The 17,033-nt window shown below is 33.5% G+C and overlaps 1 protein-coding gene across 4 annotated transcripts in view; it reads right to left on the reverse strand.

Annotated features, from left to right (window-relative positions):
• Positions 1 to 3,599: 3,599 nt before the first annotated feature.
• Positions 3,600 to 17,033, reverse strand: part of LOC144958077 (uncharacterized) — a 32,463-nt gene continuing 19,029 nt past the window's right edge. For 2 of the 4 annotated variants that reach the window (XR_013642328.1, XR_013642330.1), the window contains 4 exons: positions 11,056 to 11,150; positions 8,069 to 8,272; positions 6,483 to 7,084; positions 3,600 to 5,767 (listed from right to left, as the gene is read on the reverse strand). Coding sequence is in view for 1 of the 4 variants with exons in the window: in XM_078889692.1 (XP_078745818.1) it covers positions 7,009 to 7,084; positions 8,069 to 8,272; positions 11,056 to 11,150 (375 nt within the window). In the remaining 3 variants the exon portion in view is untranslated. Of the gene's footprint in view, positions 7,085 to 8,068; positions 8,273 to 11,055; positions 11,151 to 17,033 lie in introns of all 4 variants that reach the window. The other 2 variants (XR_013642329.1, XM_078889692.1) reach the window with 1 other exon arrangement.

The raw sequence follows: 17,033 nt of genomic DNA on the forward strand, positions 1-17,033 counted from the left end.
TGCGCTCACTCTCTACTAGTATCTACCTCTCGTAGTCCCAGGTTCAATCCCCATTGGTGCCCACCTCCTATAGTGTCAGGTTCATTCTCCTATGGTACCCAAATCCCATAGTCCGACTTCAATTCCCACTGGTATCCAACTCTCATAGTCCCAGGTTCATTTCCACTGATATTCTCTTCCCATAGTCCCAGGTTCACCTCCCACGGGTGAGCCCTTTCCTGAGTCCCAGATTCATTTCCCATTGGTGCCCACTTCCCATAACTTTTGACGATTTCCGTAGGTTTCAAAAAAGAGAAGTACCCTTCTGAGCTCACTCTCACTGGTATCTACCTCTCGTAGTCCCAGGTTCAATCCCCATTGGTGCCCACCTCCTGTAGTGTCAGGTTCATTCTCCTCTGGTACCCAACTCCCATAGTCCGGCTTCATTTCCCACAGGTATCCATCTCCCACAGTCCCAGGTTCACTCCCACTGGTGTACACTTCCCATAAATTTTGATGATTTCGGTAGGTTTCGAAAAAGAGAAGTACCCTTCTGGGTCACTGTCCACTGGTATCCGTAGTCCCAATCCCCATTGGTGCCCACCTATAATGTCAGGTTCATTCTCCTGTGGTACCCAACTCCCATAGTCCGGCTTCAATTCCTGCTGATATTCATCAATAATCCCAGGTTCATCTTCCACTGACATCCTCTTCCCATAGTCCCAGGTTCACTCCCCACTGGTGTGCACTTTCCTGAGTCGCAGGTTCATTTCCCATTGGTGCCCACTTCCCATTACTTTCGATGATTTCGGTAGGTTTCGAAAAAGAGAAGTACCCTTCAGGGATCACTGAATAATCCCAGGTTCAATCCTCATTGGTGCCCACCTCCTATAGTGTCAGGTTCATTCTCCTCTGGTACACATCTCCCATAATCACAGGTTCATTTTCCACTGATATCCTCTTCACATAGTCCCAGGTTCACTCCCCACTGGTGTACACTTCCCTGAGTCCCAGGTTCATTCCCCACTGTTGCCTACTTCCCTTAACTTTATCAGGTATTGTCAGGACTTGTCGAGTTTTGGCAGTTTCGTAAAAAAGTAATACCGCCCCGGTATTGCTTTTTTACTAAACCCGCCGAAACCCACCATAAACCATTGTCTCAGGTTCACTCCCCACTGGTGTACACTTCCCTGAGTTTCAGGTTCACTCCCCGCTGTTGTCTACTTCCCATTATTTTGTTGTATATTGTAGGGTTTCATCGGATTTCGTAAAAAAGTAATTCTTTTTTTTACGAAACCCACTGAAACCCAGTCCCAGGTTAACTCCCCATTGGTGTACACTTCCCTGAGTCCCAGGTTCACTTCCCACTGCTGCCTACTTCCCATAACTTTGTCGGGTTTCGTAAAAAAAGAAACACCGATGAATAAAGGAAATTCATTGAAAGAATGTAATACATAGCAAAATAAAAGGATTAAACAGTTTATTGTTTACTTTCTTTAAACGTCCAATTAACAAAAATAAAGAAAAAAATAAAGCCAGACAATAAGATTATTCAAAGAAATATACGTGTATATAAATGCATCAGCTAGCTATATTGTATCCAATTGATAAATATAGTAAATAAATGGTGTTGAAATGTGGTATTATTAAATGCATGAAGATACTTGCTTTTCCTTTGCACCAGTGGGTGCCACATAATATGGGAGGGACTGAAACTGAAACCTGAAACTCAAAGTTAGATATTTTGCTAAACCTGTTTTTGTTTTGTTTTTGTTTTTAAGGGTTTTACGGCGCTTCCAACACATTTAGGTTATATCAGCGCCAGTAAAAAGGAAGAAAATGGGATAGTAAAAAGTTCTAGAATTACAATTAAAGCACCCAAGAAAAAGTAAGACATAGGGGAACTAGGAACAGATAGGGATCAGATGTAGATTCCAAGAGCATACCACCAATGTACTTAGTTTGAGATCACCGATAAGTCTCATCCGGACATAAGCACAAAATCCAACAAAGAGGAATACACTCAAATGCTTACATTATACATTGAAAATAACAAATATAATAATACATAGCAGAGATGATTTACAAGGAAAAAAACATCATCTCCCAAAACAATAACTATGCATTTGACTGTTTCCCTCCGAGCTAGGACTCCGGCCAGGGCCAGGACAAAACCAAGTAATCTCATTCCAATCAAAGACAGAAAGCATGTTGGAAAACAGTTATAAGGGGATAGAAGACACAGTATGTACCCCCCTGCGCACGTATCGCAGTGATATTCGACAATAATCTCTCTCTCTCTCTCTCTCTCTCTCTCTCTCTCTCTCTTTTTTTTTTTTTTTCTTTCTTAGCAGACTATACAAGAGAGAAAAGGAAGAGAGTGGTGTACTCTTCTTAAACTATTTTGAAGAACTCGACGATGCACACAAGCTTGGGACCATCACCCATCCCCATTTCCCTTGACGGCTTCATTGTGTGTAAAATCAACGGTGGGGACATTTGGGAAGGTGTGGTTGAGACAGAATCGTTTGTTTGTTTTGTTTTGAAGGGTTTTCACGGCGCTTGTAACACAATAAGGCCATATCAGCGCCAGTAAAAAAATAAAAGGCGGGGGGGGGGGAGTGGGATAGTAAAAAATAAACTTACAGAATTACAAATTTAAACACTCAAAAAAAGGTAAAACAAAGGGGAATTGGTTCAAATAGCGTACAGATGTAAATTCCAAGAACTTATCATCAATGAACTTAGTTTGAGATCACCTAAAAGTCTCATCCAAACACTAGCACAGGATTCCACGAGGTCATGTGGTTACAAAAACAAAAAATATAACTACCAGTACATAGCAGAGAGATGATTTAAAAATATCACCTCCTAAAACTAAGACTATACATTTGACTGTTTCCCTACCAGCCAAGGACTCCGGCAAGGAATAGGACAAAACCAAGCAATCCCATTCCAAGACAATGACAGAAAGCAACTCGGAAAACAGATATAGGCGGATAGAAGACACAGCAATTAACCTCCTGATATCACTCAATATTAAAAGAGAAACAAAAATCCTAAATTAAAATAAATGCAAATAGAACAATCGTGTATTTCAATATGTGGATTCAACAATACGTTCAAAAGATGGAATTGAAATTAATAGATTGAGCAGAAGAGTGTTGAAATGTACTTAGGTGAATATGACAGCTTTGCTGATGCAGGTTATTTTGAAAATATGGACAACAATGCAATGTCAGGCATAATTACAATTTCCTCTCAGCTTAAATGCGTTGTGTGTAAACTCCAAAGTCACATATTAATATAAAATATGAATAATTCTGAGTTTGACTTTAAAAATAACCCTTTGAGTTAGAAAATCACGCTTACGCATTTTAGAAACATATGTGTAGTACAGAGTATATGTATACACAGTAGAGGAGAGTATATGAATAAAGCTGATTATAGAAACAAAAGAACAAAACTGAAAAGCAAAAATGTAAAAAGAAATGATGTGAAATTCCCACGTCAGCTCGGAAAGAAAGGGGACTAAATATTGATATTGATATTGATATTGTCAAGACAATATGTGACATGATCTTATTAAAACGAAATTGTAAAATATAAACTAAATGGTATCACAGGTATGATGGAATGTATTGTTCAACATAAAATAAATAATATCACTTTAAATATGGGTCATGATCATGATCATCATATAAATAATATCACCTTAAGCTGTATACAGACAACAGTAACGCACAATACAATAAAAACCTTTAAAAATAGAACATATAAAAAAAAAATTTAAAAAAGAAGAAGTATGCAAAATCTTCCAAAAAAAAAAAATCAAAAATCAAAATTAAAGCAAATAAAAAAATAGTTGAGTTCTTGGGCAACACATACATTTATTTGACAATTGGCAAATTTCAACTTTATCAAAACTTCTACAATACACTCACAGCCAGAGTTACCAACCTTTGCATTCAACCAATAATATCTCACAAAGTTTTGACAAAACACGATCTCCCAGATTAGAGGTAATGATGTTTTCAACAACGCTACCCCTTTTTAATTACAAAAATGGCAGCTACAAAAACATATTCAGATAGAAAAAAAGACGAATCCACACAAAAAATGATGAGCCAATAGCCATCTCAGATGATTATTATAAAGAGAAATCAAAAACCTTAATAAGCAGCCAATGATCTCCACAAAACCACTTTCTACATCAACAACAACAAAAAAATAACAATGTAAACATATGATATGCATGCATGCAAATGTCTAAATATAATTTCTATAAATAACAAGAAATATATCAACAAAGCCAATAGGGCAGAAAAGTAATGACGTCACACCCTCTACTTTTCCGGTTCCAAAATCATTGGAAATGTGTATGTAACCAGTCCATTAGAGGACTAAAGGCAGTTTCTAAGAATTACTAGACATAAAAGCGCTAGGACGGATGATATTTATTGACGACCAGCATATAATTAGACTAGAAAATAAGATGCCATCACTCTGAAACCAGAAGATCATTTACCCAAAGAATGTACTCAGTCATTTGGAAAAGTAGTTTTACACTATCACACTTTTGTTCCCTATTCCAATTCATATAATTGAAAGTGAAGAAAAACAAAGAGCTGCCCTTTAGACAGGAACTGATCAATAAAATATAGTTGTCTATCCACATTTATAGACCAAGACAACCAAAAGCAAGAAACTTATAATAGCCTCGTGGGAGGGAGAAGTTCTGTATACAGGTGCCACTTCAATGACTATTAGAAAATATACTAAGGTGCTCACCTGGAGTTAAAATCAAAGTGTAAGATTAATATTATATAGATAAACTTTGTATCAACAATTAGGGCCTTTATTTTGTTAGGGTTGGAATGCCCGGGACTCTCAGGCGCAACTGACAACAAACTAAGATGGCAACACCACTTTCGCTGGTGACAAAAAATTTTAAAACCATGAAAATATTTGAAAACACGTCATTTTAGTAGCCTGATAGAGATCAATTTGTTTCTTTATGTGGATAAATAAAATTAATTCAAGGTGAGTAACTAAGTAAATTTACTAACAGTAATTGTAGTGATGCATGTATATGGAATTTCTTCCCCTTACAGAATCCATTTTTAATGATGACATTCAATTTACACTTCATCGTAAAAGAAGAGAATATAAACGCAATGCCACACACAACAACAAACATTTAGATCTGAAAGAAATTAACATTGACCACAACGTGACATTGAAAAATATGCCATAGAACACAATCATACTCTATTACATAAAGGAAAAGAATGTTATCTCTGCATGGAGGAAAAGAAAATTCCTTATCACAAAATCACATATGGCTATATCAAATAAACAAAACAAACTAACATCAGTATAAAGAGAGAAAAATAAACATTTTTTGTGAAATTGCCATTGACCATTATAATAGTCTTGACATCAAATTACACTATATCTTCATCATTTCCAGATGATCTGTGATGACGTGAAACAAATTTATGACAATTAACTTAATTTCTAATTTTTGTTTTCACACACACACACACGCACACACATACATACATACATACATACATAAATACATACATACATACATACATGCATACATACATACATACATACATACATACATACATACATACATACATACATACATACATAAATACATACATACATACATACATACATACATACATACATACATACATACATACATACATACATACATACATACATACATACATCCATACATACATACATACGGATGCTTTTAAGGACAAGTGGGCTATCCCAGATTTTTCGGTTTTTAAAATAATTACATAGGGGTCAAAAGTGGGCGTTGTCCTACCCCTGAAAAGGTTTCTAGCATCAATTTCGTTTATTTGCTTCGTTATCGGTATAAAACTGCCTTGTGTTTTAACCGAAAACACAATGTGTGCATAAGTGTAAGTGGGCTAACCCTTCAAACATGGCTTCAACACGAGACATGTCGAATTCACGACTGAATGAGGAAAACCCCACCAAACAACAATGCCATCATATCAGATAATGTTTTGCATTTCAATTGTCAGTGTAATGTGTTTAGACGCATAAAAAATATAATTTAAGGCAATAAACATGTGTTAAATGTAGGAAAATTGATTAAATTGACTGCATGTGTGAGAGGGACAGCCCATTATTTCGCAACATACATGTCCATGTGTAAGATGGGATAGCCCTTATTATATAATGTAAATTCTTTGCTCAGTGATGCTGTTTAAATATGGACACCTCGGCCAACCCACTTGTTTTTAATAAAATAAGAGAATTCTGTAATGTATTTGTTGCTTTCTTTTATGACTATCATCGTCAAGTACAATTATCATTCCACACAGAAAGTTTTGAAAAAAAATATTGAATAGTATTCGAGTAATTGGACATTTTATGGGATCGAAATCTTCAATGTTGATTTTCTGAAAACAGTAAAATCTGGGATAGCCTACTTGTCCTTAAAAGCGTACATACATACATACATACATACATACATACATACATACATACATACATAATGACAAAAAAATACCCAAAAAATGAAAATTACTACTGACCATGTTTTCCAAGATTTTATCACTGATATAATGATGTAACAGATTTTGAAATGCCATGATATGAAATGGCATGATATGAAATGGCATGATAACGCCATAATCAAGGAGGCAGCTCGCTATGCCTTCCTTCCTTTGTAGTGCTTGAAATTTTGACCACATATTGTTTATTCGTGTTGTCTTTAAAATTCACCGTCATTAACATTCAATTACATAATATATGTATATTTATTTTATAATTTCAGAGGCAAATCTTCAGTTTTTAAATTATTTTTCCTTATTAAACCCAAAGAAATTTCTGAAAACAAAATTCTTCCATGATTTATCAAAACAACTTTATATTGAAGTCTTTTGAATCATGTGACTTTTTGGCATAGCCTCACATATTTAAATAAAATTAAACATCTTTAACTGACATCATGATGACATGCGCCGACTTAACTCAGTTGTCCATCAATAATGGTCCAGCACAGAGGGTGTTCAATTTCTTGCGTTGTCGCATAACAAGCGCCTCCAATCTGTCACAAAATAAATAAATAAACAAAAATATTACATAAACAAATACATATATAAAAATGACCAAAACTCATCAAAGATTTATAAAATTATTCAATACAGAAATCCGAAAATAGTTTGGAGCAAGTTGAATTTAACAACTTCAGGATGAAAAAAACCCACATGTATGGGCTATCATGATGTCAAAATACACATTTTGTAGCTTATCTTTCATTACTCCAATACTTTTATCAATTTGTTGAGAAAAAAACACCCCTTTCGAGCACCATTTTAGAAAAGTCACTTAGGTATTCCCAGAAAGAATACTGACATTTCACCACAATCTCAACATAGATAAAGTATATGTGAAGCCATTGAACAGTGCTCATGGTGACAAAAAAGGGAAATGAAGGGAAATATTGAACAATTGCCTAACAGCCCCATTTTTACTGCATTGACCTCCACTTTTAGAGCAACTGAGATGTTGAATGATCATTGATATTATAGCAAACATCTGAAGAGTGAGAAACTGCACCTGTATGTTACACCACATATCAGCTCTGTCACTGCCAATACATTGATTCACTTTATTTTAATAATTTTTAAACATTTTTTTTTAAATTTGGGGGGGGGGGAAGGAAGAGATTAAATCTTTTAAAAGGAAAAAATTCTTCCTTTGACCCCAAAATCAAGGATTTTCGCACTAGGCTTGGATCCATGTGTTTGATTTAGCTGGTATGGATTAATAGATATATGGAAAATGATTCATGTTATATCCACTTGATCTTGTCAAACAGTCACACAAGGTAAACAGGTTTCAGTTTATGCTGTCTAGTTGAGGTTATTTAGAACTCTATAAAGTTTGCATATGTACAAGTATGGTAAAAGTACAAATACAAACTTGGGGAATTTCTTTTTTAAATAACCAATAATTCAATAATAGAAAAAAGTAGGGTTTTTAAACTCATGTGTATAAGTCAAACAGTATATGATTGCATACAACTCACTGCTCTATTCTTTTGTCTTTTTCAAGATTTTCTCTCTCCAGGAATTCCAATTGTTTATTGAATGTTGGCTTGGGCATTTCAATTTTATCTCTAGGCTTTTCCAAACCATCTTTGTCAGATTCCATGTCATTTGCCAGCTTGGAAGATTCCTTGTTACTGGTGGAATGGATGTTGACATCGTCTGGTAAAAGGGCCTTTTGGAGACTAACAAGAAGAAATAAATATGAAAAATTAAATAAGCAAATCCAATAATTGGTATTTCGTTTCTCAAATCCACTAGACCATATTTTTTCAGATATCATACTTTTCTTATTTGAATCCTTTAAGAGTAGTTACAGGTTACAACTGAATCAAAACTTACATTCACCTGTGTGTTGATGCTGGTTAAATATAAATGTAATAGGAATGATACACATAAGGCTTGGTTTAAAAGAACATCTAAAAATACAAGAAAGACAATCAACGGCAGACACTTTTCACCACTTATATTTTTGCAAACCACTACCATCGAAAAAGTGGTAAATGTCGAAATCATTGAAAAGCATAACTCTGATTGGTAATATGTATATAGGTAAGTTGGAGCTAGCGTTACAGTTGACGGCTCTTGAGGAACCCCTGGGGCATTCCTATATGCTCAGCTTGTACATGTATCATATATATATACAACTTCAAATAAGACTAGATATGTAATAAGGAACATTGTGCATTAAAATCGTATTCAACCACTAACAAAAACAATAAACAATTAAAATACAGCAAACAATCACTTCCTCTATTTTGAAATGGCGTTTTGTTTTTCCTCAACTCTCATCTCTCCAGATTTTATACATTGCATTATCATCTACTAAGTTCCTTGATACTTTTTTAATTCAGTATTTGAGCATTCTATAAGATCAGACAGCTTAGAAGGACTTTCACTATGGAACAACAAACCAAATTTTGAAAAGAAAACATGACAAAAATTGAAGTTCCAACTGACTGTGAACGTCTATTTTAGATTAATATCTGGTAAAACATAAAAGTTGACATTGATTTGCTATCTTTTTAAAATTACATCTGTTCAATTATTATTTTTTTTAATGTTTAAAAATTCAATCAAAATACATGGCTTTAGATGAAAGAGACATTGAAAGCAAACAAGAAATCTTAAATAAAATAGCTATAGTAGATCAAAGAATATTGTTTTGAACTGCAAAAGACACTCAAATTTTATAATTCTAATCATGTTGACGGAATTAATTTAATTTTCTGCCTCAGGTTCATTTCCATTTGAGACTAATTAGAGTAGAATTACGTTTATCATGACAGATTTTTAAACAGTGATTATTGCTATTTAAGCTAACACTAAATGAGTAAAAAAGTGTAACATACATGATGGGAGAGAGAACAAGATAACATTGGGAGAAAGAAGCAGCAAACATAAACTGAAGATCTTCTTTAAAGATATACCGGAACTCACTCATTCCATTTTTTCCTAGAATAAAAAGTATATGGAATTCCCTCCTTGACAACTTGAGAAATTAAGACAGTTATGAGAATTTTAATTGTCAATTGAAAAACAGTTTTCAAACAGGTGGACATAATCATTGTTTTGTTTGTTTTGTTTTTAAGGCTTTCAACACATTTAGATCATATCAGTGCCAGTAAAAATGAAGATGTACTTGAGGAAAAAGTAAGACAAAGGGAAATAGTTGAAACAGGGAACAGATGTAGATTACCAGAACACACTATCACTATCAGTGCTCTTAGTTTGAGATCACCTAAAAGTCTCACCCAGACACAAGCACAAGATTACATTAAGAGGAAAACACTCAAACGTTTACAAATCAAATGTTATAGATGAAAAAAATAACAGTATATAACAGAGAGATGATGTACAATGAAAAAAAATCATCTCCCAAAACTATAACTATACATTCGACTGTTTCCCTCACAGCCAAGGACTCGGCCAGGGTCAGTACAAAACTTAGTAATCTCATTCCAAGACAAAGAAAGAAAGAAATTGGAAAATAGGTATAGGGGTATAGAAGACACAGCAAATACCTCCCTGCCCACTATGGGAGGTCGGGAACCCCACACCACACAAATGTTGTGCCTATCTTCAGTACTGAAGCTGCAACAGAATGGATTGGATTGAATTGTGTGTTTGTGTGTGTATTGCAAGCAACTCAGTGCCAGCCATAGTGACACTCGTAATCACATCGTAATGGAAATGATTTCATCTCTCTTTCAATTACAATACTATCAAAGCAGTATAGTGACAGATAGAAAAAATACTGTTCTACTTTTTTTTTCTTAATGCCAAAATAGTTCGTTTTGTTTGTTTTTTAGTGTTTTATTGTGCTTGCAACACACTTAGGTCATATCAGCGCCAGTAAAAAGGAAGAATATGGGACAGTAAAAAGTTACAGAATTACAATTCAAGCACCCAAGAAGACGTGAAACAAAGGGGAATTGGTTCAAAAAGGAAACTGATATAGATTCCAAGAGAACACGATCAAAGTACTTAGTTTGAAATCACCTAAATGTCTCATCAAGACACAAGCGCAAGTCCCCACTAAGAGGAACACACTAAAATGTTAACAAATCATATATAATATTATTTTTTAAAAACATAATACAGTGCGTAACAGAGAGATGATTTACAAGGCAAATAATATCATCTCCCAAAATTCTAACTATACATCTGACTGTTCCCTCTCAGCTAGGGTAACCGGCCAGGGCCAGGACAAAACCAAGAAATCTCATCCCAAGACAAAGACAGCATGTTGGAAACAGATACAGGGGGATAGAAGACACAGTATGTGCCTCCCTGCCCACCATGGGAGGTCAGGAACCCTACCCGGCAAAATAGTTCAGGACAACAATGCCATTCTACAGAACAATATCCATGTTTCAGAATTTAACACCTTAATTGCATCCCAGGCTGATGACATAAATGAATTTTCAAAAAAATAAAGTAGATGAAAAAAAAAAGAATCTCTTACTTGAACATGAGTGTAACTTCATTCATGTCATGAGACAACAATTGTAGTTTTCTGACAGCGATATCTCTCTCCTTTTCCGTGATCTTCAACTTGGCCTGCCATTGTTAATTAATAGAGAGGAAACAAATAATTAACTGCATAGACATACACTAATCTATAATGCTATAATAATATAGTTTAATAAATCAAGAAAAGTGTTAAATGTTTCATCTTCTTCCTTACATTCCCTCCCTTAAACCCACATAAACAATTTGATTTTCTTATCTAAATTATTTTGATAAAGACAAAATAAATTTTAATGAAAACATGAAATCAAGAAACAGGGATATCATAAATCGCATTTAGTAAAAAGAAATATGACTTAATATAATTTCACACCTTCAAAAATAAATCAATATCCATCTTAAACTATGAAGGTTTTCTTTCAGATTCCCCATTTCAACATGATGAAGCAGATAGAATGCAGTATATGTCACTTTAACCAATAAATAGCAAATCAAATAATGGGTACATTGTTGAATCTGTTTTTTCTCTCAGTAAAGACTCACATTTAAGAAATATGCACAAAGAGTCAAACCTGTCAAAACGTAACCCATCATTAGATGGAATATCATCTAAGACAAAAAGCCTCCAATCCCCCCAAAGTAAATTCCTCTATTTTGACTTTGTATAATGGAGCCTGCCAAACACAAAAACGAACACTAAAATTCCACTTCCATTTGACAAATCTCCTGGTGTAAGACAAAAGAATTTCCCATTATCTCCATGCCATTTATCGCTATAGTAAAAACTAAATACCTTAAGTCCGCCTTTTAAAAAAGTTTTCTGGATATAACAGACTTTCCCAATTAAGTGGGTGAAAAACTCTACTTCCTGACATCGGATCCAAAACTTCCCATCTCTAAAGTATGTAGTATGCAAATAAACAAATAAAAAAGCCACAAAACCAGATTCTTATTTTTTACCTTGCACAATAAAGAAATAAGATAACACTGGGTATCTATCATTAGTCATGCGTCATCCAACAGAAAAGGTTTAGTGGGATTGTGGACATGGATACATGTGCTGGACATTTTATGAGCTTTCATGAAGATTAATTAAAGCCTGAGCAAAACGACAACCTGCCTATAACAGATTTTTTTTCACTTGCGCATTTGGTTCCGTCTTACACAGATTGAACTGTACCCCATAACTAACAATGAATGAAAACTGCATCGTGAAGGCAAAATGAGGATTTCAGGCTAATGATAATGATGATAATAATAATAATAATAATAATAATAATAATAATAATAATAATAATAATAATAATAATAATAATAATAATAATAATAATAATAATAATAATAATAATAATAATATAAATAATAATAATAATAATAATAATAATAATAATATAATAATATAATAATAATAATAATAATAATAATAATAATAATAATAATAATAATAATAATAATAATAATAATAATAATAATAATAATAATAATAATAATAATGACAAAATAATCTTTGTTAAATAAATTGCAATTCAAGTCTGTCTTCAAAATTATAGAAAGTACAAAAAACCTCAAATTTTCTTTACAAGGCTTTCTTTGTGGGATTTGATTCATCAACTATATACAATATTTAAAAGAATTTACAGATCTTTCATGCAGATAATCAAAGATAATGATGATCAGAAGATCCTTCAAGTATTTTAAAATCACAAATTTAAACAAGACAGTGTGCAAATACGCATTCCTCGTCCTCTTATTTCTTGTTTTCACGGAGTCCTCATGCTAATCTTAATATCTGAAATATGCAAATTTCTCTATTTTCTTTGTACAAATTTCAGCTGTTCCTCGTTTTCATAGATTCCTCATCTTAATTAAACATTTTGACCAAGCAAGGATGAAGAATACGTTTTGCACTGTATAATGTTACTTTAGTAACATCTAGCTATTATACACTTTACAATAAAACCATTCACCAATAGTAGAATTCTATGTGTCAAATCATCATGCTGACTTATACGAGTTTGTTAATTGAGGATAAGATGAAATTTGCAAGATAAAGCCAGTGATCTTACATTACGAGAAACCACAACCCTATACACCTTATAGCTGATTTGCAGTCCCTTTCATCAAATTGTCCCTTGTTGTATTAATCACCCTTTATTAAGTGTGAATTGTTTTAACCACACTTTCATTTATCAAAGTAATGATCAACAATCAATTAATGTCTATGAAAACCATCTAATAAACAACTAATAGCAATCAAAATCCAATTGAATGATAATACTAATAAACCAAATATAAGTAATCCAAATTTTAAAAAAAATTATTTATCAAATTGTAAGAGAATGGTTAATGAATATAAACAAGGTCAGCAAGTGCGACATGGATTGTATTATTTTGTTCACATCACCACCATAAGTGACAATTCAGTGCAGGGAGAGATGGTTTAAAGACAGAGCATCGGCTGTTACTCTGTGTGGAGGGGCAAAGGTAGAACATCTTGTGCAAGGAAAAAAAATGCCAATTGAGGTTTCTCTATATTGTGCGGCTATGTCGTCACTCGCTTTTGGATCTGAAGGTCCTGGGTTCGAGCCTCGCTTGTGCATAGTTGAGTCCTTTACTCATATTCTCTAACCATATTCATGTGTGAAATGAGTACCTGGCTGTTAACAATGTTGTCCCTATCAAAAAAAAAATTGTAATATCACCTAACAGGCGTCATGTCATGTCTTACTTGTTAAGTGTTGCTGTTGGCCAGGGGCACCTTGTAAAGCACAATGAGCACATTTAGTGGATATTGCGCAATATAAAAGCTAAAGTTTGTTTTTATTGGCTTTTTTAAAAATATGTATGTTCTCTGATTAAGCTAAACTGTTTTGTCGTGGGCATCTTCTATTTTGGGTGTCCAGATAAACAATGACACGAGAGGCATATGTCTAACTGCTAATAGGAATCAAACACATTTGCATCCTTATTACTACCACTAATGATAAACACATCAAAGAAAATTCAGCAACGTGGTAATTTGCAGGGTTGCCAATTCAGGAGTTTTACGCAAACTCATTGACTGACTCCTTTCAGAGTGCGGAACTCCTGTAAAAAGACATTATGTTTTAATGTTTTCTGTTTAGCAGGTGATTGGAAACTATACTGCGGGTTTATGACATACTGAATTCTCTAAATATACTGAAAATTGGCAACCATGAATTTGTTAGACAAACTTTCACAACAACAAGAGCAGTTAAAGGTAGCATTTGGGGTCCAAATACAATGGGTGCATAAGTCATTGAAAGAGGATGAGGAGAAAGAGGATGGAGAGGTAGAAGAATATGTGATATAAACGTAAATTATGAGATTTCAATCAAACACAATGCAATTAAAGATTATCAAGTGAAGTCTTAAGAATTTAAATCTTTGTCAATATTTTTACTACACTTGGCTTCATGTCGCCTTGTACAACTCTGTTCTACAAGATAATATTGAAACGCGAACAGTCATTAATAAATAAGTTAAAACAACCAACCACTGATAATCATTAAATTAATGATAAATACAGTGCCAAACAATTCTATATCAAGTATGTCCAATGATATTCCATATATGAAGATTCACACAAAACGTACATTACACAATGCCAAGCCCCATTCCTTAATACTAATTAAGGGACAATAGTACAAGTATACAGAACAAAATAAATCCATACATAGAGAGATTGTAAGAATGAATAAACTTGAGATTGTTCATCATGAGACATGGATGTGAACTTGGATATGCAAGAAATAGGCAGGCCTGCATCTGCCCCCTGAAAAAATTGCCTGAAAATCCACGAGACGTTTGGGTCTGGGTCCGAAGCCGAAGCCGAAGCCGAAGCTTTTTCAATATAACATGAGCAAAGATCCCCATTTCCCGGAATATTTTCTTAGAATTTTACCAATTCAATAGGCTGTGAAACAAAATGAAAAATTAAAATTTTTTTTTTTCCGGTGAAGAGAAATTGCCGGAAATGCTGACATTGTCGGCAAATTTACAGGCCTGAATAGGGGTCTGGATTTTAAAATCAAAACAAAAGCATCAGTTACGTTGCTTAATGCAGAAAACTAAAAAACAGAAAGAGCTGATAAAGGTATTATTCTTTTAACTCGACAGAGAAAAATACAGTGTAAACTGCTTAATATGAACTGCCACACACAGACCGTTCTGATTAAGTCGTGTTTGAATTAACCAATTCCATCATTGGCCTCTATAATTTAAACGATCTGTAAGGACTACATACATCTACATTACTGTGGCCATATATATATTAGAAATGCACAGAATCTTTTCATTTATTTGTATAAAGTTTTGTTGCTTTTTTCACACAAAATTTTACATAACATGTGTTTAGTTAAGATAACAGATGGCAGTCACCTTGTCTATGACTACAAATTTATACGGAATCGTCAATAAATCCCTCTCCAGAAAGCAGGCTAAATTAGTCAAAGACACACAAATCCTCTACCATTATAATTTACAACATATAATACAATTTCAATCACCATGGCATGCCTTGTCAAAATCAAATAAACCCTTGCATCATTATCTGGGCTCTCCTTAATAATTTGATGAACCCAAGGATGGCCAATTGGGTAAAGTATAATATATCGTAGTACGAATAAAAGGAAATGATTGGTGATAGACGCAATGCCATTGTTCATAAATAGACCTATTTGTTCACTTGAAGACACAAGATGATTCCACTCTTATTCATTTCAATAGAGATTTGTATATCTTTAATAACTGGAAAGAAAAAATAATTACAAATTTCATCGAGCGACTGAAATCGTTCCAATTAACCAGTATGCGTTCTGATTAAACAATAGAAATTATGTACAAAAAAATTCGGTCACAGACAAATCATTCAAATAAAGCGGTGTTCCAAATACCAGCTTCAACTTAATAGATATTTTTTTTAAAAAAGACAATCAAGCAGCAGACAGAGGTAGATTGTATAACAGAGAAAAACAAAGCCAAATGCCAAAGTTTTTAAATGTCTTTCAATACCACTCTCGCATACCATGACAATGTGCAAAGAATATTCTTCAAAATCAAGCTAAATATTCAACATTAATATGTTTGAATCTGTTTTCAAAACTGTTATCACAACTTTTTGATTTGCAAACAATTATAGTTATTGAATTGAAAGTATATGGCACAATTCCTTCATGAGACATTATGAAAAGAGTGAAAAGAGGACATGAGACGAAAACATATGTTTCTATTCTACATGCAGTTTGCTTCCAAATTAAATGAAAGGCCATCAATGTAATAAAAAATATGACTGAAAAAATCTTTTAAAATGATGAATACCAAAACGTTGACTTGATTAGAGACAACACAGTAAGTGCTGAAAGTTATTTCTTATTTTTAACAGTAATCACTCAGACAAAACAGATAACAAAATAGGATCTCGATTTGTTATGCATATTCAAATCTGCAAAATTCAAAATCTCTGATCAATATTTCAGTTATGAAAGAGGTGATGTGTAACAGGCATTGAATATAGCTAGTAGGATGGATTGTGGAGTTGAATATAGCACAAATAGGAAGGGGTCAGAGGGTGGCTGGGTAAATCTTATAAATTAATACATAGATTTTCCCAATTTTGGATACAAGTAAAACTTTGATTTGTAACCAGCATATAATCTGTGCCAACAATCTAACAAATTATACTGTTTAGAGTGTGTGGCTAATTTGTTTTGTTCTGGTGTGTGATTTTAACGCATGTTTAATATTTCTTTTTCTATATTATTTTATGTTCCTTTACTGAGGCCTAAATGTTAAACAGCAGTTGTGATAAGTAATGTGTCAAATTAAAAAACTCATGGTTTTAAAGACAATCTGATGGCTTATTGATATGGCTGCTAATGACTCCAGAGTTGATTAATATACGAGGCAAAATAGATTTTATAATTAAAAATTATAAATAATTAAAAAGAAATG

The sequence above is a fragment of the Berghia stephanieae genome, chromosome 1 (assembly GCF_034508935.2).
Source record: "Berghia stephanieae isolate SIO BIC M18660-M18661 chromosome 1, UCSD_Bste_1.3, whole genome shotgun sequence".
NCBI lineage: Eukaryota > Metazoa > Mollusca > Gastropoda > Nudibranchia > Aeolidiidae > Berghia > Berghia stephanieae.